This window comes from Sinocyclocheilus rhinocerous, unplaced genomic scaffold (genome assembly GCF_001515625.1).
Source record: "Sinocyclocheilus rhinocerous isolate Xijiao unplaced genomic scaffold, SAMN03320098_v1.1 scaffold2771, whole genome shotgun sequence".
NCBI classification, from domain to species: Eukaryota; Metazoa; Chordata; class Actinopteri; order Cypriniformes; family Cyprinidae; genus Sinocyclocheilus; species Sinocyclocheilus rhinocerous.
The window spans coordinates 45,527-71,352 of record NW_015659695.1 but is presented as its reverse complement, the minus strand read 5'-3'; the positions used below and the strand labels follow the sequence as shown (position 1 = coordinate 71,352).

The 25,826-nt window shown below is 38.3% G+C and overlaps 1 protein-coding gene across 1 annotated transcript in view; it reads left to right on the top strand.

The window, feature by feature from the left end:
- Window positions 1-25,826, top strand: part of LOC107724002 (receptor-type tyrosine-protein phosphatase delta-like) — a gene marked incomplete at its 3' end in the record, with an annotated part of 266,996 nt that overhangs the window by 196,314 nt on the left and 44,856 nt on the right. The window contains exons 8-9 of the mRNA XM_016532768.1: window positions 5,501-5,652; window positions 20,304-20,452. Coding sequence (XP_016388254.1) covers window positions 5,562-5,652; window positions 20,304-20,452 — 240 coding nt within the window. The remainder of the gene's footprint in view (window positions 1-5,500; window positions 5,653-20,303; window positions 20,453-25,826) is intronic.

Below are 25,826 nucleotides of genomic sequence, written 5' to 3'. Positions count from 1 at the left end.
TAGTGGCCTATGACTATGTGAGCCTGGGCTACCACGCCGACCGGCTTAACACTAGTGGCCTATGACTATGTGAGCCTGGGCTACCACGCCGACCGGCTTAACACAAGTGGCCACTATCTATGTGTGCCTGGGCTACCACGCCGACCGGCTTAACACTAGTGGGCTATGACTATGTGAGCCTTGGCTACCATGCCAACTGGCTTAACTCTAATTAGACGCACATTATGTGTAATATTTAATTAACAAAATGGATATACGTTGCAATCAGATAGATAAGACCCAAGCACCCACCTGAGCAAATATCATAAATTAGTCATTTGATAACTGTTGTTACTTTCTCCACTTCATCAGTCGCAGCGGCAGAGTAATAGCTGGTTAATTTATGTCTGTGCAATGAGACGGACAAAGTTAGCCGATGAATGCCATTTACTCTCTGGTGTAGATAAAAGTTATCAGGGTTACAGTGCACGAAAACTCCTGGGTGGACTGAACTTGAATGAAATGAAATAAAAGCAGAATATAAACATTCTTTCTCCGTTTCCTGAACTACACAGCACAGCTAGAGCATACGTCACAACGAGCACATTTCTCCGAACTACACTACCCATAATGCATTTCATTCAGGATTACATCAACCATAGATAGTGATCTTAAGGGATAACTCTTAACTCAAAAATCCCTTCTTTCCGCAACACTTTCATTGATATGACTGCGATAAGCGCGTGCTTCTGACGCTGCGTGCAGCTGAAATCAACCACACACTCATCACAATGAAAAGATCAACCTTAGAATAACGAACATGAACACTGGGATAATCGTCGATGAATATGGTGAACCCCCGTTGAAATGCATACACAAGAATGCTTATTTAATTTACCCTGTTTCATGTCCGTTACTATCGGCGTGTCCTCAGAGCGATTACATATGCTCTAAACTGCGTTTTGCTCATTCCAGAACTCTGTGTGTGTGTGTATATACTGTATATATATACTATATACACGTTTTACAAGAAAATACTATTTCAGTCTTTCCATGTGTTGCTTGCCATTTCTAATTAATTGTTAAATTTATTAGCAGTTTGTAAATGAAAATTATTTATATATGAATTATTTTTCGATGTATTTAAAATATTTTTTTAATAAATTCATCTGAAAAATCAGTGTTTTTACCCAGTCCTAATGATCTGAGAGTAGCTTCATTAAATGCCATTAGTATTCAAGAATTTTATTTCAGAAACCATCATTGTTGTATTTGTTCTGCATTCTGTTATGAGAGACTATGACCTTTGAGTTCTCACAGCCGATCTTGATCCGCGGCACTCCTCTGCTAACAGGTTTAGTGCCGCTGGCGTTGTCATCTCTACAGCAGCGGATATTGTGCGCTAAAGCGCCGCTAAAGTCCCCGCGTACGGGTCCCATCAGCGGCACAAACGCCCGCTGTTCTCTGTAATGTAATTTAGCCACGACTCTATCACACATAATTAGCATTTAGACAATAGCAGACACTTGGCATTTAATTACGGCTGGCCTTTGAGCGTAGCATGAACACCATGAGCTTTACTTCAAACCAGCAGCAGAAGAAGAGTTTTCAGAGCAGAACACATCCGATGGGATGAGATACGATTGATGAAGCACTGCGCGGCCAGAGATCGAGTAAAGGTCACGCTACTCAGCGGCCGCGGGATTACATGATATCATGACACGACTGGTACAGCCACTGATCACGCGTAAGTGTGTGTGTGTGTGTGAGTGAGTCAGTCTTTGTGTGTGTGTGAGTTAGGGCTGGACGATATGGCCAAAATTGATATCACGATATATTTCTTAATTTCGGTCGATACGATATAATTCCGATATCGATATGAACACTATTTATCTGAAATAGAAATCTTTTGTAACATTATAAATGCCTTTATCATCACTTTTGATCAATTTTAAGCATCCTTGCTAAAGAGTGTGTGTGTGTGTGTGTGTGTGTGTGTGTGTGTGAGTGAGTGAGTGTGTGTGTGAGAGAGAGAGAGTGTGTGTGAGAGTGTGTGTGAGAGTGTGTGTGTGTGTGTGTGTGTGTGTGTGAGTGTGAGATGTATTTTAGCTTTTTGCTCAGACTTTGCTCTTTCACAACTGTTTCTAGACACGTATGTTTCATTTAAGTATTAACTACAATAAGACTGTACAGTAAATACAGTAAGACTATACCGTGTGAAAAAGTGTGAAAATAGAAATGTGCACTTGTAGTGTACTTCAAAACTTAAAAGTATTTTTTTTTTAAACTGTACAAAATATATAATATATTATTAAGGAAATAAAAGGCCACTTAAGTGACTTAAATAGAGACACTTTCATGGCTGTTTCTAAACACAATTAAGTACACTTTTAAAGTGACCTTTGTAATAATGTCAAATTAAAAGTTTTACTTTAAAGTTCATTTTAAATCATTATGTTTTAATAATCTTTTATGGTGTTTTAAAGAAGTACACTTATTTTGATGTGCTGACTAACATACTAAAGCGCATGAAAATAACTTAATTATCATTTTAACGGTAGTGTGTTATTCAATATTACATTTAAAGTTAATATATTTTAGATAAACTGAATTGCAGCATCATCATTACTAATATATTTAAATACATGACAGACACGTTTCAACAGAAACAACATTAAAATATATTTTAGTTTATCATAAATACTCGACAGTACATTCAGCAGTGCTTTAACCACATTTCAGAGACAATAGAACTATGAAATTACATGTAAAGATGTGCTCAAGTCCTACTTAAATGGGTCAAAAACACTCTTAAGTTCAGCTAATTGCTTTTCATATAAGTTAAACTATAATACATTTTAATGTAATTGCAATTAAAGTCTGATTAAGTGTCTTAAAATATTACATTCAGTTCACACTTAAGTGTGTTCTTTTAAAGTTCATTAGTTCATGCTCAAGTGTATTTTTTCACAAGGATAGAGCAGGGAAATGAATGTAGATCAGAGCTCAGATCATTCGATGAGAAATGGTTTATGCGTCTCTCAGTCACTGTTAATCGGTCAGTCAGACACTGGTGGCCATACGGTGACCTCTGACCTCTGGATGCTGTTCTCTTTTACACAGACATTGTCAGATGTTTTCTCACTGTGGAAGAAACAAGACAGTGTGTGTGTGTGTGTGTGTGTGTGTGTGTGTGTGTGTGATTTGTGTTCCAGTAGTCAGTGTGTTTCTAATCTCCTCCATGTGAAACATTTCTGTTAAAGACATTTTAATAGACGGCATTGCGTCGTTTCAAGCTTATGCTGGACTGTTTGTGGTTATTACAGATGTTTAATATATCTGTAAGTGTTTCGTTCTGAGGTCAGAGCAACACCAGAATCATTGTTCTGATTCATTTGAATCAGATGACAGATGCACAGATGCCTGGATGGACAGTTTAACAGCTTAAAATGTAATGCATTTAATTTTGCATGTGTTCAGTTGTAGAAATATCAACCTTAGCATGGAAAAAAAAAGGAAATAAAAGCTACAATGCATAACAAATGATAATCTATTATTAAAATGTGTGTATTTGCTAACAGAATGAGGAGATGTTGGAACGACAGAGCTGTAATGTTTACCCCAGTCTCAGTATGAACACACTCAACGCCTGCAGCTGATATTGATTATTTGCATAAATGTTAATGAGCAACACAAGCGGCAGAACGGCGTGAAGAATGACCCCGAGCTTCATAAGAGACGTTCACTAAAGACTTTCCCTCGTGCTTTGGCGTGTGAATGAGTTGATGTGATTTTCAGTCGAGTCCGTCTCTCTCTCTGGATCAATGTCAGACAGATGAGTAACAAGAGGAGAAAAAAACACGGCCATTTTCTCGTTTATTTACAAATCGCCTGCCAACGTGGGCGACATGCGATATTACTTATCTGTCAGATTTCTAGAGAGAGCGTTTGCTCCGCGTGCGAGTGTGATGGAAATTCACATTCAACAAAGAACCGGCTCATCGAGAGCAGATACAAAACACACATAATGGATGTGTCTGTCTCTCCGTCTGTCTCGCTCTCCCAACAAAAGCTGCGGATGAAAGCGGCGCCGAACACGAGACGGGAGCAGCTGATATCTGAACTATTAATTAATCACACAAATATTACACAGACTGGCATCTCGCATTGATGAATGCGTGCGTTTGCAGTCGAAATGAGCTCATAAAGGCCTGGCCCGAGCCAGCGATGCTATCGTGAACGGAAATAGCAAGCGTGGCCGTGCGTGTGACAGCGGCCAGCGGGCGACGAGAGCGAGCCAACTCTGACTTCCGCGCGTGAGCAGAAGTCCGGCCTGCGTCGCCTGTGTTTGTACCATAGTAATGGAGAGGTTTCACTGCTGAACGCTCTGTGAAGACATGCTTCTGCAAACTGTGCTTTTAAATGAGTGTGCTTCACTTGAATTGAATCTGATCACAAACAATAAAAGACATCATCTGATTGTTAAAGAGATGTGTTTAGCGAGTAAGCTCATTTGAATGGGGAGTTTGTGTGTGTGTGTGTGTGTGTGTGTTTAATGTAGTGCTCAGCACTTATTGATTGCCAAGACAAAAGCTTATTAAGGCAAAACACTACAAATGAACAGGGTAAAACAATTGTAACTAATAGATTTCAGCATACTTCCCCAGTTGATTTAATCACAGTACATTACGACATTTTCTGAAATTGTACATTTAAATATGCAAATTATGCTTATATGCACCAATTTGCATAAAGTTTTCTGAACATTGGATAAAGTCAGGTTCAATATTCTTGTTTGATTTTGCTGACATATTAAAGGTTTTTACATTGTATTTCTCTTTTCATCGCTCCATAAATCAGAAGATACTGGAAAAATACACATTTTCTCCATGTTTTTAGGAACATCGTCTCTTCTCAGGTGTTCTGGATCCAGACTGAAGCTTGTGTATAAAATGTTGTATAAATCAGTGTGAATGATATATATGAACAAACTAGAGGTCGACCGATGTATCGGTTTTGCCGATTAATCGGCACCGATAGTTGATTGCTGGAACTATCGGTTATCGACAAAAATCCATGCCGATAGTTTTCCGGGTTGCGTCCATGTCCAACCTAGCTATCGGTATCGGCAAAATCCACTATCGGTCGACCTCTAGAACAAACCCCTCAGTAAAAACCTTCAGAATATAGACAGGAATAAAGCTCTAAGTTTTGGTGTGTGTAAGTGCTGCTGAAGTGGAGAAAAAACTTGTTAAAGATATGGATAGGAATTGCAATCTACAGATGCCAATAGATAAAGTGCAATGAAATAAACACTTCAATGTTTTGTTTTCTTTCCACTAGTCTGAAATAAGACATTTAATGGAGCAAAATAGACTTTAAAACTTACCAGTGCATAAAAAAAAAACAATGGTTTTGCCTGTTGCTTTAAATTCCAAAATAGTGTGTTCATGAATATTTGACTTCTCTTTTCTGTGTTCTGATGGATTGATTGCTCTGGTGTGTGTGTCTCTCTCTGCAGGTTGTGAGAGCGTTGCAGGAGCGTTGTGAGCTGGCACACTCCGCGGGTGAGTCGTAACATCATGCCCGCGCCAAGCATCTGTGTAGCGTTACCCTCCATCCGACACTGTCTCCTGCTGCTCACCGCCTCGGTCCTGCTCTCCAGCGCCGAGTGTAAGTCTCACCTCTCATCTGCTGCTCTCTGCTCGTATGTACTGTTTACTACGGGGCCGGGTCAGATGTGCTGTGTGTTTGATAGTTTGAGCCGAACACAGCTGATCGGGACGCCAAATCTCCTGGTGTCCTGATGTCTCTGTTCCTGTCAAACCTCAAAGTTTTACAGTGAAGCTGCAAACGTAGAAATGGAAAAGATACTGAAAATCCCAAACCAAAACTAAACAAGATGTGAGATACAGGACTAACACAAGCACACCGCAAAACAGCTGCAGCTCCACACACACACACACACACACCATGAACCATGTCTGAAAAAGATTTCAAATAAAGAATACATTAGAAGACTCGTCAATAGCTATTTATGTTTATTATTATTTATCAATTTCAGGAGAGGGGAGACGTGATGATACTCAGACCAACAACTTAACCCTGCCTCAAGCGTGATGTTTAACAAACGCAAACTATAATAGAACTAGCTCAGGTCACCTATGTGAAAAAGAAGTGCACTTGAGCTTACTTTTAAAAAGAGTACGGATATAAACAATTAAATAAAATAATATACTTAAGTGTGAACTGAATGTAATGTTTTTAGATTGCATGTTAATAGCAATTAAAGGAACACGTTCTATAGTTTGAATTTATATGAAATGCAATTATCTGAACTTTAGAGTGTTTTTGACCCACTTAAGTTGGACTTAAGTACATCTTTGTATAGATAATTTCATAATTACTTACATTGTCTTTGAAGTACTGCTGAATTTATGTTCAACTAAAATAATGACAGTATATTAAAACTCGTATACCACGTGTTTAACAATATTTGTGTAATGATGATGTGATTTAGTGCATTTAAAATCGATTAACTTTAAATGTAATACTGAATAACACACTAGAGTTAAAATGATAATTAAGTTCTTTACATGTGCTTTAGTATGTTAGTCAGCACATCAAAATAAATGTACTTCTTTAAAACGCCATACAAGATTATTAAAACATAATGACTTAAAATTAACTTTAAAGTAAATCTTTTAATTTGACATTATTGCAAAGTTCACTTTTTAAAAGTGCACTTAAGTGTGTTTAGAAACATAGTGATGGAAGTGTCTCTCTGTAAGAAGTGGCCTTTTATTGCATTAATATTATATGATCTACAAGTACAGTTTTTAAATATTCTTTTAAGGTTTGTAGTACACTACAAGCGCACATTCAGGACAGTTAAGTGCAGAGAGGATGTTAAACGCAATCAAACACGTGACGTGTCACATGATCAGTCACGTGGCGTGTTGTTTGTTTTTCGTCATTGTTCTGCTGTGGTGATTTTGAGGTTTCATTTATTTGGTGTGTTATGAAGATGATTGTTAGATCAATATTTGCATATGGCTGCCAGACAGGTTGTTATTTGCATTTTGTGCAGGCTCTATCAAATCCACATGTGACTAATTTGCATGAATGGTAATTTAATTGAAATGGCGAGCCGTCCATCACCGTTCAGCGTGTGATATCTGTGAGTTTATATGTGTTCAGGATCTGTATGTGGTCACATGATGGTGATGGTGTTTAATTTTAGCACTCTGTAAGTTTTGCTGTGGTAGTAGAATATTGTCAGCTCGTTTGCAGCTTCAGGCTTTAATTAGTGTTGCGCTGTTCCGGAGCGGAAAATGACAGGAATAATCAGGAACCATCATAGAGAGAGAGAGAGAGACTCTAGAGCTTCCCAAACCTACGGATCGACCCACGGAGACGATGGGAAAAAGAGCCGCCCAATATGGAGGATAAAGTTCAATCAAATTAAATGTTCTGTTTCACCCAAAAATGCTGTGCTAAATTCAGGATCACGCTGCTGTGCGTTTAGAGCGATCTGAAGCGTTCAAGGTTCCTGTTCAGTGAGTGTAGGCGTCAGCTGAGGGTGTGAGTCTGTCTGCTGTACAATTACAGTCAAACGCATGTGAGAATAATAAAAACACAAACATATCTGTGTCTGAGAGACACTTTCATAAACGCCACCATTTTGAGATCATTTCAGTCTGATCAACCACAGCTAAAAGACAGTTAAGTGCAGAGAGGATGTTAAACGCAATCAAACACGTGACGTGTCACATGATCAGTCACGTGGCGTGTTGTTTGTTTTTCGTCATTGTTCTGCTGTGGTGATTTTGAGGTTTCATTTATTTGGTGTGTTATGAAGATGATTGTTAGATCAATATTTGCATATGGCTGCCAGACAGGTTGTTATTTGCATTTTGTGCAGGCTCTATCAAATCCACATGTGACTAATTTGCATGAATGGTAATTTAATTGAAATGGCGAGCCGTCCATCACCGTTCAGCGTGTGATATCTGTGAGTTTATATGTGTTCAGGATCTGTATGTGGTCACATGATGGTGATGGTGTTTAATTTTAGCACTCTGTAAGTTTTGCTGTGGTAGTAGAATATTGTCAGCTCGTTTGCAGCTTCAGGCTTTAATTAGTGTTGCGCTGTTCCGGAGCGGAAAATGACAGGAATAATCAGGAACCATCATAGAGAGAGAGAGAGAGACTCTAGAGCTTCCCAAACCTACGGATCGACCCACGGAGACGATGGGAAAAAGAGCCGCCCAATATGGAGGATAAAGTTCAATCAAATTAAATGTTCTGTTTCACCCAAAAATGCTGTGCTAAATTCAGGATCACGCTGCTGTGCGTTTAGAGCGATCTGAAGCGTTCAAGGTTCCTGTTCAGTGAGTGTAGGCGTCAGCTGAGGGTGTGAGTCTGTCTGCTGTACAATTACAGTCAAACACATGTGAGAATAATAAAAACACAAACATATCTGTGTCTGAGAGACACCATTTTGAGATCATTTCAGTCTGATCAACCACAGCTAAAAGTCTGAAATTACCAAAATTATCCACCAACAATTGATCATAAATCATTAAACTACCAATTACCGATTTCCTAGTTCATATTTCACTCATTGTCATTCTTCAGTAAGTAAAAACGGTTCAAAAAGATGTCAGCTATTGTTGTACGCAAATCAGAAAGAGGTTTCAGTGCAGTTCTCTCTTTCTGACGTCAAGCAGGATTTCATATCGTAGCCTGTGAAAGTGAGGACAGGCGTCTCTGCAAGCACTCTTGAGGATGAGTGTATGCACTTTTTATAGCTTTTTATAACAACATGGAATTTAAAAAAAGGCATTGTCAGGTTCAGATGACTTTTATGGAGGATGTCTTGACATTTCAGGCTGAAGTAGAAAAAGCTGAAGTCAAGTTCATGTGAATCGATTCTAAAATAAAAAGCTAAAATGACACTGTAAACCTTGGACTAGCATAAATGTTCAGTTTTTGTTGTGGTTATGAACAAACCACAGCACAACCACACATTTTTTTTTGTTGTTGCAGTAATTATTAAATATCATCTGAGCTAACATCTAGTTAGCAGAACAGCCTTCAGTGTGCTGTCAGAAACATAATGATTCACTTCAGGATCAAAATAAACACTGATTATGGTCTAAAAAAAAAAAAACATATCAAATGTGCATTTATTTTAAATCTTCATATCTGTGATAGGTTTAGTTGCCAACTGTCATTATTTTAATTCTTAAATATGTATTAATTATAATTAAATAAGAATATTAAATAAACAATATTAAATAAATAATAATAATAATAATAATTTTCACGACCCCTATTTCTGCTTTTTCTCTTTCTTTAAAACTTTAGATGCAATCTTTTTGTTCACAGTCACGCTAATGATCTCTAAAAGCTTGTGTCTGAATGACTGACTGTTTTCTGATTGTAGTGAGATATAAAAATACTTATAAGTGGAAAAGTGGAAACAGCTCTTTAGGAAATAGACGGCTGACATTATAGAGAGCGAGAGAGACAGACGGACAGACAGTCAGAGGGCAGTGTTCGCACTCGCACTCGTGTTTGTCATGCCCACAAGCTTTGCACAGCGGCAGCTGTTTAGCGTCTGCTGTTTCACACACACACACACACACACACACACACACACATACGATCCTTCTTAAAGTGTGAGTGTGTTCAGTGCGGCCGTCCCATTGATGACTTTGCAGTTAATGAAATTGAACGGCTTTTGTCCCATTGCATTATGGGATTGTTCCACACACAGACACACAGAAGAGCAGAAGCAGTTTTTCCTCATCGACACGGCTCTTTTTAACGGGTCTGTCAGACGTGAAGTAAGACGGCATTGGACAATTCTCAAGGGGGCGTCACCCAAATCTAGTAATCATCACCTGCATGCAAATTAAATGCTAGATTATGAATATTCATGATGCATATGAGTGCAGCTAATTAGTGTAGAACAGAGAGTGCAAATCAACAACACTTGTAAGAACACACACACATCACTCGTTGCATATTGTCTTAATACTGTATTTTAAATATTTGCATAGAAAGAATAAGTGCGATATTTTGCATGTAAATGAGCTGAAATGAAAGTAGAAAGTAGAAAATTCCTGTCATTTATTCGCCCTTCTGAACCTTTCTTTCTTCTGTGGAACAAAAGGAAATATTATAAATAATGTACCAGTCACTCTTTTCTTTTTACTTGCAATGGATTTGAACTGAAAGTCTTAAAAAAAAATAGACCCGAAAGCACCATTGCTCCATCAATCATCATTCCCTCATACACTCCCAAAGACAGTGGAAATACAGATTTTCAGTAAATAACAGATCAAATTTCTACCCTTTCCTCATGCTGTTTTAGAATGGATTATGGAATGCAGTCTTATGAAGTCGTATGGAACACTGTTATAATAGATTTAAATTATTTGTATCCAGTTGCCATTCACTGAATGGAAAAGAGTGGCCGGTACATTCTTCAGAACATCTCAATTTGAGTTCCACTGAAGAAAGTCAGTCATACATGTTTCTAAAGACGTGAGGGAAAGAAAATTGTGTTTTTGGGTGAGCTAAATCAGACACTGTTCGTTTAGCGGTGCTATTTTAAGGGACTCGTACATTCAACAAACAACAAACCTCTCACCAAAAATAAATAAATAAATGAAATAATAAAATAAAATAAAACACGGGATCAATAAGCCAACGAGTGCGGCTCCTTCTTCTTCACAGAATGAGAGCAACTGCAATTTCACACTTCCTGAACTGCCGCCGCTCATTATGGGATTTAATTGGCTGAACTATTCGCCCAGTCAGCCGTGACCGTTTGGGCGGAGCAGGAGGCATTTTCACTATTACGTCCCATCAGGGGGCCGTCATCATGATCGCTGAAAACACACACACACTCCGTTCATACTCCATTTGTACCAAATCCAAGATGTATTGATCAAACAGTAATTAAATTGCCCTCTCTCTGTTTGATATAGATTTATATTTGCGGTGTAAATACTCTGATGCCATTTCAGCACGGCAAACTCAATACTGCTCACGAAACACGATAATCACTGCACGAGACTTTCTTCATCTGTGACATCACAATAAGAGATGGCCAGTAATGTGACTTGAGTGTTTGAACGCTTTTTAAGTGGTTCAGTTTAAAGGCTCATTAATCATATTGAGGCACATACCTCAGATGTGAGATGAGAACTGGTAAAAACGGATCTCTCTAGAACGACATCGAGATTTCCTAGAAGTCAAACTCTGATGACCCAAACAGTGTCGTTCCTCAAGTTAGTGCCTTCGGCTCTGTCTCAAATGACACCCTCAGCTGCAGGACTGTTGGGTTGTAGTCTGCTGTAGGGGTCGTACAGACTATACAATTAGTTGTGCCACTAGTCATCATGCTGGGTCTGGGAATCACATGACTTGCACAAGGAAACGGAGTTCTGGTGGAGCTGCATGTTACATCACATTTACATTAATGCATTTGGCAGACACCTTTTCCCAAAGCGACTTAAAATGCATTCAAGGTCAAATTTAGTCAGTATGTGTTTAAATTTTGTCAAACTATGTAAGGCCTAGTTCACTGTGAGGTCCGCACTAGTGCATTGAGAATGCACAAAGGAGGCGCTCATGAGCACTCTTCAGAATGATAAAATGACGAACGGGACTCCCTGCGGTCTCACGAGCCCCACCGACATTCATCAGCGGAGGCCGCGACACCGCGAGTCCACTGTGATTTGAGGAGAGTTGATTCTTCAGACTAATGGGAACGTATCTAGAGTCATGAAGTAGATTTTACAACCCGTGCGGTGGACACACACACACACACACACACACACACACTCCCTTCTGGCAGCCCTGACGAGTATATGTGTGTGTGTGTGTGTGCGTGTCCCACTGTGCCACCTCACACAGTCACTTCCCCTCGCCATCTGTGAAACTCCTCTCAGCGAAACCAACGCCATTCTTCAGTGTGTGTGCGGAGCCAGTGTTTTCCTCCGTCTTTACGCTATACATGGGGAGAGGTTTGTGTGTCTAAACAGACAGGATGAGGCTCATCCGTTAGAGAAACGGGGGAGAGAAAGACAGGGAGAGGGAGAGAGACAGCGAGTGTGTCAGCATGATAAATGGCATAAATCTAACTGTGAAGACTGTAGGCTAAGAAAAAACGACAGAGCGAGAGAGAACGAGAAAATGAGGGTAAGAATGAAATGGAAGCCAATTCTTCATCTCCTCTCTTTGTGTCCAGTCTTTGTTTGTTGTTGTTGTTGTTGTTGCTCTTCCGTCCCCAACAAGGGAGAGACAAACAGCACTATGTACAGTACTATGAGGAAGTGTGAAATTGAATGTGTTCCATTCAGAGGTGTTCATGCCTATGCCTTATTACCTCTACAGGCTACCTGGAAAAAAAACCTAAAGAACTTTGGTTATCATTTCACAAAGGCAATGCTAATGTTCTTCAGTTGTTAAAACACCTTTCTTTCCTTTATTAGGATAACAGATCAAAAGAATTGACAGTATAATAACACCATCAACTGCTACATCAACAACAAGCCAGGTGCCGCTGGTTTAATTTGAGTTATACTTGGCAAACCTTGTGCAGGCTTAGAGCTTCTGATGCAGTGTGAAGATTCTTGGGAGTGAAGTGCCCATCAGTTGAACCCAACAAATGATTTCATTTCAAAGGGTCCTTTGAAGTAGTTATTTTTGAGCACTTCTGTTGGGAATGGTTGTTTCTATTCGAAGCGCCCTGGGAAGGTATCATCCATGCCATTTGGAACACACTGACTTCAGCATCACACAATCGTTTGTCTGTGTGTGTTTATTTCTGGCAAATTATTTCATTTAACACACTGGGCACTTAAAGAGGAGAATACCTTTTCATGTCAGATGGGCTCTTATCATCGGCCTATCCCAGCATCCTTTAGCAGGTCACATGGTCAGTTCCAGTAAGGTCTCTGGAACAAAAGACGATGCATTTCTTTCTCTCTCAGAGAGCAGGAATGAATAGAAAGGAGAAAAGATAAATCAATAATTAATTATGTCTATTTCTAAAGCATCTATTCGGAGTTATCTGCATCCCGACCAAAGCACATTTTCCATTTCATGCAAAAGGAGTTAATTGCTGTCTGTTTTAAAAGGTGCCATTTTTACAACCAATTCATCTTTTTAGGAGGACCCTGCCGTCTGTCACTGAGTCACATCAAATAACTACGGGGTACCTCAGGGTTTGGTTCTTGGCCCCCTTCTGTTCTCCATTTACACAACCTCACTGGCCACAATCATAAAGGTGCACTGCTTGTCCTATTCATGCTTATTTCAGCCTTACAACCCCACAATGCCAGCTTATATATCTAAATTAATCTCAGTCTGGAAGAAGGATCACTGCCATCCGCTTAACCTTGTGAAGACAGAATTCCTTGTGTTTCCAGTCAGCCACAATGTCACAATACAGCTAGGCTAAACAGCTAATCTTCCTTGGCCATGTCTCAACAACAGTCTAGTCATGCAGTGTCATGCTCTATAATATCAGAGCCAATACTGGACTACTGCAGTGCTCTGTTGCTGCAATTAAGCCTCTACATACAGTATGATCCAGAACATGATGGTGCATCCAGTCTTCAACCAACCCAAGATGCCAAACGTCACTCAACTCTTGATCTCACTCCACTGGCTAACTGAAGCAGCCCACAATAAATTTGAGGCCCTGACAGTGGCATTGAGGACCCTGGATCAGCACCTTCTACTTCACAGATCTGTACCATCCTCTGCAGTCAGTGAGCGAGCGACGCCTGGTGCTAACTACTGTCGCTGGGTTTATATGCACACTCGTTCAAATTGTACTGTAACGGATTTAAATGGATCTGTTTGTAGAACAGAAACTAAGCCCTAATGAGGTCTAAATTATCAAAGTTGTTGCATTGCTCGTGAATGTAAGCATTTGCTGACCAATGAGAGTTTCAGACAAATGGGTTTAGCTGTGTTTCCAGAAATCCACTTCACAGTCATTTCCCCTTGATTTCTAACTCACCTGGCTCTTTGCACACCCCAAACTATCTGCCAAATGCTCCATCTAAACATCCTGTAAAGTAATATACAGTACCAAGTAACTTACTATTGACTTATTAAAGAACAGTTCTCCTGGAGTAGCCAGGGGTGATAGTTCAAGATTAAATCTAAAAACCAGAAATCTTCCATTTACCAGCCTTGAGCTTTAGACATAAAACCAACAGGAGGTGAAAGGGTGCGTGTTTTTCTACAGGAGAATTGCACTTTGTTCCCGTCATAATATGTACACATTGTCCTTGATCCCGTGGTCAGCTGTTGAGGTAAATATTAGTGAGGAGAAAGCTAGTTTACTCTTGTGGGATAACCATGAACCATCACACGCACTCAATGCCAGATCCTCAAGCTAAACACACACACACACACACACACACCGTCTCAGAATGAAATATGAGGTTGTTCTGATATTGTCAGAGGTGTTGATGACACCTGTACATGAAAGATAGACAAACGGTTGGAGTCTCACAGGAATCAGCTCTGACCCATATCTGCGTCATCGGCCTGAACGTTTTCAAAATGGTGTTTTTGTTCGTGAACAACAAGTAAATATGGGAGCACAAATGTCAGGCTGTAAACGTGGCCGGAGGCGTTCGTCAAACCTCGACATGAGCCGAGACCTGCGTGGGCTGTGAAGTGACATTCGCTGTTGCCTGGGGAACCAGGTGATGTCCGTGACCTGCCGCGTGAATCAGAGTCCAGAATCCTTCTGTAAGAGGATCAGCTGTTTTATCAGGCGAAGAGGCCGCCGTGCGCCTCCTCATGGCCGAGCTGGTCAGGCGCGGGGCCACTGTCGTCAGTGAGAATCCGGAGATAATGGATGTTGGCGTAGTCGCCCCATGTATCAAATTGCACGAGTAGATGATGTCGTTCTTATCGAAGGTCGTCATCTGGCGTTAAAACGCTGGCACTCAGAGGAAAGATCATCGCTCAGGTCCCGTGAGCTGTCGCTCTCCAGAGATTCTCATTAGCTGATTGTTAGCCATATGGAGCTCTCTCTCACACACACACACACACACACACACACACACACACACACCAGATGAGCTTCTGTAGATGTCAGTCTCATACGCTACCATCTCAATGTTAAACACAAACACACCAGCAGCACCAAAACATGGACTTTTGGTCCACATCTTACTCGACAGATCTCAGTCGACCGCTGCGGGTAACTGTGGAGAAATACATTCACTCATTGGCACAACTGGCTGAACGGCACATGACAACTTCTCCTAGTGTCTTTCATTTGAAAACAGTGTTGTGTATGTGCTTGTGTCAGACAGACGGCTGTGTGTGCCTCTGTCAGGTGTGTGTGGGCCGGTCACCTCTGGCAGGGCAGATTTTATGTTGTTGTGGCCGTTATAAAGTCGCTGTGCTGTGAAAATGGTTTGAAACATTCTCACAGACCACCATTAAATTAATGCTGTGTGAAAGGTCACGCTGCTCTCAAACAAGACTGTATGTGTGCTATAAGACAGTCCTGTAGTCTTTAGGAGCAACTGGAATATACAGCAATGGCAAAAAAGTAGTCAAACAATTACAGCTTACTAAAAAAAAATACTGAATGCCACTGCATTAAATATCCACATATCAAAGCACGTGGCATTTATTTGAGGCCTTTCCCATTATTATTGTTGTTATTTTAAAAATTAGAAACACTTTTTGTGTGTACAAAATCACACAAATCAGAGCTTTAAATGTCCTTATAATTGCCAAATATTGCAAACCAATGGAGATCAGCGGTCACACACTCAGACGCACCTGAGCGTGAGGTGAGAGACACCTGCGCCGGTCCTGATACTCCCGTGTTACTCAAGCATGTTTAACACGTTTGGGTCAAACAGCGGTAATGGGCGTCTGTGACTAACGCTTGATCAAATATGCTTATGCGAATGTCATGAAAAGCGTTATTTATAAAAGCACTAGCGTGTGTGTGTGCGGTGAAGTGGTGTTGTCTATTTTAAACTGCTATTATGCAGGTAAAGTGTCCCCACAAACCCTGAATCTCAACCAGGGGTGCGTTTCCCAGAAGCAGCTATGGTCGCAAGTTCCGTCGTTACCAATAGAGTTCAATGGAACGAACCACCATATTTAGCTAACGATGCTTTTGGGAAACGCACCCCAGATCAGAAACGGACAACAGGGTTCATATCATATCATATATTTTATTTAATTCTATTTAATTTAAAATTTTTATTTTTTGCATACTTTATTATTATTATTATTATTATTATTATTATTATTATTATTAGATTTTGCATATTTTATTTTATTTTATTTTATTTATTTCCAACCTTGTTACTGAACAAATCCAGTTTTTTTTTTTGTTGTTGTTGTTTTTTTACAATACAATAACAATAACTTTGACGGTGTTGAAAGATTGAGCTTGATGAATGAAGTCAACTTGTGTAAAACTGAGTTAAATGACGTGATGTTATTTACTTCTTCTCACAAACAGACATCTGATGTTTAAAACTGCAGCTTCATGCGATGATAATATGATGTTAGATACCTAATGATTCTCACAAGCAAAGACAGGAGGTTTGCATTTGTGATTTTGGGAGGTTAACAACGTCTTTAAAGCGCAGTGTTTGTGAGAGACACTCGTTTGACAGACTCTAATCATGAAAGTGTCTCTGACAGACAGCGAATACAAGCCGCTCACGCAGGAGAAATCGAACGTGTCACTCGCTTCTGAAGAAGAGAAAAGACACAAATGTCTTCTGATGGACTGAGAGACTGAACTGTTTCTGTGCTCGTGAAACGCCCAGATGATCTACTGCATCTTCACAGCAGAGCTCACCGCACCACACACACCGTATCCCACAATGCTGTGCGCACAGCGTCCATTTCCAGTGTGATGAATGAAGCGAAGACATGCGACTGCATCACTCATGTCTGTGAGAGTGAATGCATTATGCATCAGAAACATTTCAAACCGTCGTATTCTGCAGTGTCACATGACCTGATCAAATAACCAAAATCAGAAGCACAGCTGATATCACTGTCTGTGCGTTTGTCACGCTGGAAATGGAGGTGCTGTGTAGCGGTACGGCGGCGCTGTTAATCACAATATAACTGTGCGATGTGGTTCATGCGCTGCATGTTTCAGAGTGAAGCGCAGCACTGTGTTCAGTTACACGCCAGTGTTTGAGTCACATTTGAAAACAACATGCGTCAACAACTTGTAATGAGAGTGATTTATAAACCAGCAGTTATCATCATCATTATTTTTTCTTAAATACTTATTTTGAACAAGACATATTACTATAGAAAATATTTCTTGTTTTGTTTAATATTTTTATTTTAGCAATTATAATATTATTAATATTAAGCAAACTGAAATAATAGTATTGTGATTTTACAGTTTTACTGTAAAATAAAATAATTATTGCTTACTTATTTAGAAGGGAGATATTACAATAGTAACATTTCTTATTTATTTATTTTATTATTTTAATAACAAAAACATATTTGATTTGCAATTTTAAAGTTTTACTGTAAAGTGAAACGTTACATTAGTCATATTTGTTTAATATAATAATAATAATAATAATAATAATAATAATTTACAGTACTACAGTTATTATTATTATTATTATTATTATACATTTTGGCCAAATTGTGCAGCCCTACAAACAAGCACGGCAAACTTGGAGATTTTTTTTGTATTATTGCAATTGAAATGGCAATCACATGTACATACTGTACATAGTAGGATACAGAATTACCCATAATCCTCTCCAAGAGGAGAAAACAAATGCCTTCACATTGGGGAAAAAAATGGCCCTGTCCCAAATCGCACCCTAAGCGGGATTTACTGTCGACCCCAAACGCCATTAGAGCAGATTCACTGACAGCCGCATCTTTGATGTGTTACTCGAGTGTAAAGATAAGTGTATGACACCCGTCCTGACAGCCGCAGCAGATACGATTTTACGTATTTACATGCTGAGAAACTGCACTTTGAAGTACAGAGAACGAGCGCGAGAGAGGCGGTGGCTGTTGGCAGCGACGGCAGATATTTTGGACGGCTCAGTGAAATCCCTCTGGTCGCGGCGGTGACACACCGCTCACAGATCCAATTATAGACAGGAACTATGGGATACGTATGTCACATCCTGTATTAACCGGCCCACCTCAAGCATGAGCAGCTCTCTAACTAGGGAACAAGTGCTCACCGCCATACCAGGGATCTGACACTGTTCTTATTGCTAACTGAAACTATTAGAAACGGTTTCGTTAAATGAAAATGAAATAAAGTATAACTGTTAGATGAAAAACTTAATCTAAACGAACATTGGCAACTAACATTACTAAAACAAAAATTCAACCTATATAGAAATATTTTAAAAACAAAGACTAATAAAAATGGCAAAAGCACGTAACAAAATTATTAAAATTAAAATTAAAATGAAAACAAAATATTAATTGAAAATAATAATAGATAACACAACAGTATATAAATAATACTAAAATAACACTGACTCTACATGTTTAAACATCTATAACTAGTTGACTAGTCAGTTGCCGTGCTTAGTCTCAAACATTGTGACCATCCCCAGACTTGAATGTTTGTAAAAAAAAAAGTCTCTTCTGCTCACCAAAGCTGCATTTATTTGATCATGAATACAGAATAAAATGTGAAATATTATTACAATTTTTAAATATCTGATTTCTATGTGAATATCTGTTAAACTGTAATTTATTTCTGTGATCAAAGCTGTATTTTCAGCATCATTACTGCAGTCTTCAGTGTCACATGATCTTCAGAAATCATTCTAATATGCTGATTTGCTGCTCAAGAAACATTTCTGATTATTATCAATGTTGAAAACAGTCGTGCTGCACAATATTTTTGTGGAAACTGTGATACATTTTATTTTTCAGGATTCACAGATGAACAGAAAGTTCAAAAGAACAGCATTTATTTGAAATATACATATTTTTATAAATGTCTTAACTGTAAATTTTGATTAATTTAATGCGTCCTTGCTGAATATAAGTATTAATGTATTTAAGTCTTACTGAATTGTAGTGTCTGTATGCACTCAAGATCCCGCCCCCAGTTTCATCTGATTGGTCGATTTGTTTTAAAACAGATCCCCTGCTGTGCATTATTTGTGTTTCTTACATTAGTGAGGTGGACTTGTACATATATAGCATTTAAATCATGCATAATAATATTTCAGGACAAATATTCATTCCACTGTTTTTACCTCATTTGGATCTTGGCGGGTGTTAATTTTGGACTCTGGGATTCATTACCATCTGCTCTATTAATGACACCTAATAAACCGCGCTCAGATCATGATGTAAAACTCTTAAAATAAATGCGGTTTCTGATCTCATGGCTCTGATGTGATCCTGACGCCGCTCGTCTTCATTACTAACTAATACAAACTTCTGGGGAAAATGAAATTGTTGTTTACAGTGTTTGGCATGTTGGTAATGATGCTCATGCTTTGTTGTGAACAAACAAAACAAATCAATCAATAAATAGTATGCATATGAACAAATATAAAATGGACTGGAAAAATAAGATAAAACACTTAAAAGCACAAAGTAAAATTGCATTAAAAAATAAAATTGGCAAGTTAATTACAAGTAACAGAATTACAGAATTACAAGTAACACAATTTATTTAATCAGATTACTTTTTTCCAAGTAACTAGTAAAGTAACGGATTACTTTTAAGGATACAGTGAAATATCTGCACTGCTTTTTCAAATAAGTAACACAGGTTACTTTGTTTTTCCATGTATTGACTGAGAGCTCTCCTGTTCCTGTGTTGAGAGAAATCAGGAGTCAGTGCAGAGGCGTTTCCTTCAGCCGGAAGATTATTCATTTCACTTTTGGTGTGAAAGAGTCTTTACAGTTGCCAAAAATATAACTCTTGGGATTTTTGTTATTAAAAAAAACAAATAAGCAAGCCCAGACCTGTGACAAAAAGTAATGCAAAAGTAAGGCAATGCATTGCTTTCTATAAAGAGTAACGAAGTAACACAATTGGTTACTTTTATAGGGAGTAACGCAATATTGTAATGCATCACTTTTAAAAGCAACTTTCCCCAACACTGTTAGTGTACTCTGAAATTCATGGGGTTATCCTCACATCTTTGCTCGGTTCATCTGATTGCGTTTCTTCTTTCATTGACTGCTGTGTTGTGTAAAACGTCTCCGTTCAATAATCTGTCTGAATCAATTGTGTAACCACGTCTCTTCTGCTTTCTCTCTTTCAGCGCCACCAAAGTTCTTACGAACCCCGAACGATCAGACGGGCGTTCAGGGCGGCGTCGCCTCCTTCATCTGCCAGGCTACAGGCGACCCGCAGCCCAAGATCGTGTGGAACAAGAAGGGGAAGAGAGTGAGCAACCAGCGTTTTGAGGTATTAGGTCTATTGTTCTGATGTAAAATGCTCGACAAGTGAATGCTAACAATAGCCACGCCCATTAACCACACCCACTGCTTCAGCCACACCCACTCATTAGCATATCCTCCCACCACTAACATGCATGATTACTCATGGCCTGTTGCCGGATTCACAAAAATATTTAGGGAAAAAAAGTTAAGAAAGTTCATAAGTTCTTCTTAAATTTTAAGATGTTCGTAATAATGTTCCTAAGTGTGGTTCTTGAAGAAAGAAAAAAAAAAACTATTTGCATCGCTACTTGCTTGACTGAAGTCCAGCTCTCAACGTCACATTTTTATTTTGAGTTAAACATAATTATTTTAAATGAGGCTGTCTTAAGATGGATAGGTCTGTTGCGTTCGTTGCACTTGTTAATTTGCGCACAGTAACAATTAGTCATTAAACATCATCCTTTTGAGGATTTAAGACAAGTTGGAGGTTATCCTAACCTTAAAAAGTATATATATATATATATATATATATATATATATGTATATAGACGCTTTTATCCAAAGCGACTTACAAATGAGGACAATAGAAGCAATCAATTGTAGTATTAAAATAACTAAAAACAGATCCAAAACTAAAAGCTAAAACTTCATAAATACTACCTATACATATTTTAAAAATAAAGAGATAAAAAAAAATTACAAATGCATACAACACATGTTCCCTACTCAGGGAACCATGGTTACATAAGTAACCTCAGTAGTTTATCAGTAATCCTAAAAAATAACACTGCCAAGCACACGTTAAAAAACAATAACTTACTTACACATAGTAAGGAATGGTTATACAAACTGAAACAGAAGCGAAACAAGTAATAGGAAAGAGGAGCAATAAAAAGCGATACTTATCCTTTGCCGGTGTCCTGCCCGGTGGAGTCGCACGGTAGAATCGATGCTCTTTACACTCTTCGGTCTTCACACGAGGAGGCCTTCACGCGACCGTTGCCGCGGTAAACTAAGCATTTTTTTTTTATACCCGTCTACCAAAATGCTAAATTAATTCAGCTGGACACACTTTCCTTATGTTCTCCACAACAAATGGCCAAGCAAGCGCAGACACTGACAAGATACGCGATACAGAACGAGACCAAACGCGATATCAGCACGTCTCCACACAGTAAACAAAACAAGCGTTTCCTAGCAACTTCAACTGCACTACACACTAATGAGACAAGTAAATACACTTACGAATACAAATACAAATACAAATACACTTAATATATATATTAGAGCCCGACCGATATGGGTTTTTTGGTGGCCGATGCTGATACCAATATTAGGGAGTAAAAAAAGACCGATATCGTAATATCGGCCGATATTCTTTATGTGTAGGCTATATTATAGTACAGTATAGTCAAAAGTTTGGACACACGAATGGGAAGTGTGTCCAAACTTTTGACTGGTACTGTATATAGAATACAGTTACCGTGAAACCGGTAATCGGCCCATGCCTAATCGATACCGAACGATATGAAACATTATATCGTTGATAAATTTTTTAGCTATAGCGCCCTATATATATATATATATATATATATATATGTATATATATATATTATATACTGTATATATGCTTGTTTTTTATTTTATTCATCAAAAATAAGACAGATTCCATGAAATTCCACGTTATACAGTAAATTCTGTTTTTATGACTGGATTTCACAATTCCGTCCATGTTTTCTGCATCGCGGAAATCATAGGGCCCTACTAATGTAGCAAACGAATATGAAAAGCTCATTGTGAGAGTAAAAGACGGGGACATTGTGTCTCTCCAACTAGGTGACAACGTAGCGTTAAATCACCATTTAACAGACTCAAGCCACCACCGCACTGCCGTCTATTGGACTGCAGAAAGATACTAACTTTTCAAACTGCTACGTTACTGACTGTACTGACAAACTATGCTGACACCGTGTCCGTGCCGCAACATGATGCGACAAAGCGACCGTTGAAAATCATTTTAACTTTTTGTCAGTACGTCACAAATAGAACTTTTGACTGGTACTGTATATAGAATACAGTATATAGCCTACATAAACAGAATATATATATACATAAACACATTTTTTGCAATGATAACTCAAATGTGGTGATCAAACATTTATAATGATGTGACAAACATAAGCTTCTGTAGTGGAGGCAGGGTATTTAACAATTTAACAATAAACTGTATTATTTAAAATGAGTCTGACATCAGTGCACTTAACAGTAAACTTCACTTCACTTATTATAAATAATTTAAATAACACAAATAGAACAAAATATAGCCTATATAACTTGAATTAAGAAATGAAACAAGGTAACTGTGTAGGGCAAACAAGCTACTTAAATAGAATGAGGCATCAGTTTACTGCATCCAGTGTAGACAACATTACTGATTATAATGGGTTATATTCTACACCGGACGCGAGCAGCGCGGTGCGGCGCAACAAAATAGAATAGAAATTCTACTGTATTTTGTCGCGTCAAGCGATGTGATGTGACTGATGTGATAAGCATGAGTTGTGGGCCGCAGCACGGCCGGTATAAACACCAGCATTGACTGAATGGCCGCGATGAGCTCCGGTGGCCGTAACACAGGCTTTAATGCGCCGCAGACACGTGCCGTGATGCGCAGATCAGCTCTAGTCTCTAACGTCACTGAATCTGCTGTTAAAAATTAACCATCCATTCATCATATCATCATGCAAAACTAAAAATTATAATCATTGTAATGTGACGATCAAATATAGGTGTGGGTGGGTGGCGGGCGGATAATTTGAAGCAGCGGACTCGGGTGAAGTTTGAGCTCATCCACGCATCTCTACACTACACTGACCTGGGTCGCCAGTAGCAAACAATGGCGCGCGCTCTGCTGGACAAACTAAGTAATTACACCATTTATAAGCATTTAATCTGCGTTATATGTTCTGTAAAAAAAAAAAGTAATATCGGCAGCATATTCGTCGATACCGATATATCTGCGACAGACTCATATCGGCCGATAATATCGGCAAAACAATATATCGGTTGGGCTCTAATATATATATATATATATACATATACGTATTTAATTTCAGCTAGTTGCCAAAGCAAAATTTCTAATCTTCATTTAATTTAACTTGATTTCTAAAAGAACTAAAACTGAAACTGAAATTTAAAAAAACAATCAAAACTATAGACATATTTAGGGGAAAAATGACTACAAAACATAAGAATAAAAAAAAAATACTGAAACTTTAGCTAAAATTAAAATAAAAAAACAGACGCTACAAAAATAAAAATTATTTAATAATAATAATAATTAGCATCTCAATGATAACAAATGACATTGTTTTAATAAATAGCAATGCTTTGTGAATTCGGCCCTTGATCTGAAATTATGATCAGAGGCTTTTGTCAAACATACGCTTTGCATTTCTGAAATGCACTTGTTTCCCAGAAGTTGTTTTTGTTCTTGTGTTGAGCGTCTCATTTGCTTCTCAGTGCATGTTCTGCGGTCTCATGTGGCTCAGTCCTGTATGTTTATTTATCTGTTTTTGGATCGCCATCTCAGCCCAGCATGATGAACAAATGCATCACAGCTGAACACTGATAAGATTTTTATTAATTTCAGCGTCATCTTGCCGCACGACCATCTTCACTCTTCTGTTCGCTAACGCTTAGCGGCGGCTAATCTACGGATGCTTATCGGCTGATATGGCACCTTTTCGTCAACAGAAACGAAATCTTATCAGCGTTCATCACATGCTATACACCACTAACAGCCACTAATATGCTAACCTTCGATCCGCCACACAGCGTCTTCACCTTCACCCATGCAACTCATTACTAATATGATGTTCAAACGTCCGTCTAACGCTTAGTTTCCACTCGGCTTCGTTAGCCGGCTCATGCACACACAAGCGCATGTGTGTGAGCGTGTGGTCATACTCGCATTTCTTTGCGTGGAAAGTGACAGTGAAAGAAAAGCTGCAGCGTATGACCACTGATGTATTTTAAGTCTGTAAAACGGAGAACACGTCCTGGTTGTTTCTGTCAGAAGTGAGTATACATCTCCCGATTGCCAGCAACTAAACCTGTCTGTAAGCGTCCTGTGTCCCGTCCGTCTGGCGTCAGTCGCTCTCGTCGAGGCTAATCGACTGTCTGATGACATTCTTTCTAATGACGTTTGTGCCTGTGACGTCACATCACCATCCTCGTTTCATGTTTCATGCGATCTGCTTTAAGAGTGGGCCAGATCATGCCATCCCATTCTTAAAGCCACCAGGTTTATCGTGAAACGTCTGGTTTAAGAATTAGCATTGCATTCAGACATTCACTGAGCATTTTAATACACTGTTTATATATATGTATATACTGTTTTATTGTTATATACTTAATAGTGCTGTCAAATGATTAATCGCAATTAATCGCATCCAAAATAAAAGTTTTTTTTATACATAATATATATGTGTGTACTGGGTATATTTCTTATGTATATATAAATAAACAAACATACATGTATATATTTGAAAAATATTTACACACACACACACACACATGTGTTATATACTCTCTTATATACATTATATATGCATATATAATTATATTTTATTTTATATTTTATATATAAACAAAACATATTTTTCTTAAATGTATACATGCAAGTGTGTGTATTAGGCTAATATATACATAATAAATATACACAGTATACACACATATATTATGTAAACAAAAACTTTTATTTTGGATGCGATTAATCGTTTGACAGAACTAATACTTAAGTATACTTAAAAGTATCATTTAGTATTCTAAATATACTTGGCCTACACTGGTGTATACATTTGTTTTTGTACGTTTCTTGACGTTTTCTTCACACACAATGGTTTATTTTACTCAACTTCAGCATAAATTGTACAAGTTTATAATAACGAGTCAGCTTTGCGGTGAAAAATCTTAAAGTGAAGAATACATAAGTGGAAACGAACCTGACAGATGAACATCTGTCTGGTTTTACTGACATTTCTTCTTAGGCGTGAGAGTATTGTATCAGACATGATTTACACTGGCTTCTATTATAAGCCATTACCAGAATAAACCGTTTCTGAACTTAAACTAAACTTTATTTCAAGTTTAAAAATCTAATAAATGGGAAACTGCTAGTATACTTAGTGAACAAAAAAGGTAAATAATAAGCTTTAAGTATGATGTTAAGTTCTTGCAGTATAAAAACTATTCAACTAATACACTTAAAAGTATATTTAAATAAACTCTAGAAGTATCTATAGTATACCTATAAGTTCATTTTTAGTATAATTCACAGTATACTTGCAATACAAAATAAAACTTAAAGTTTACTTAAGTTAAAACAAAATGAACTTGAA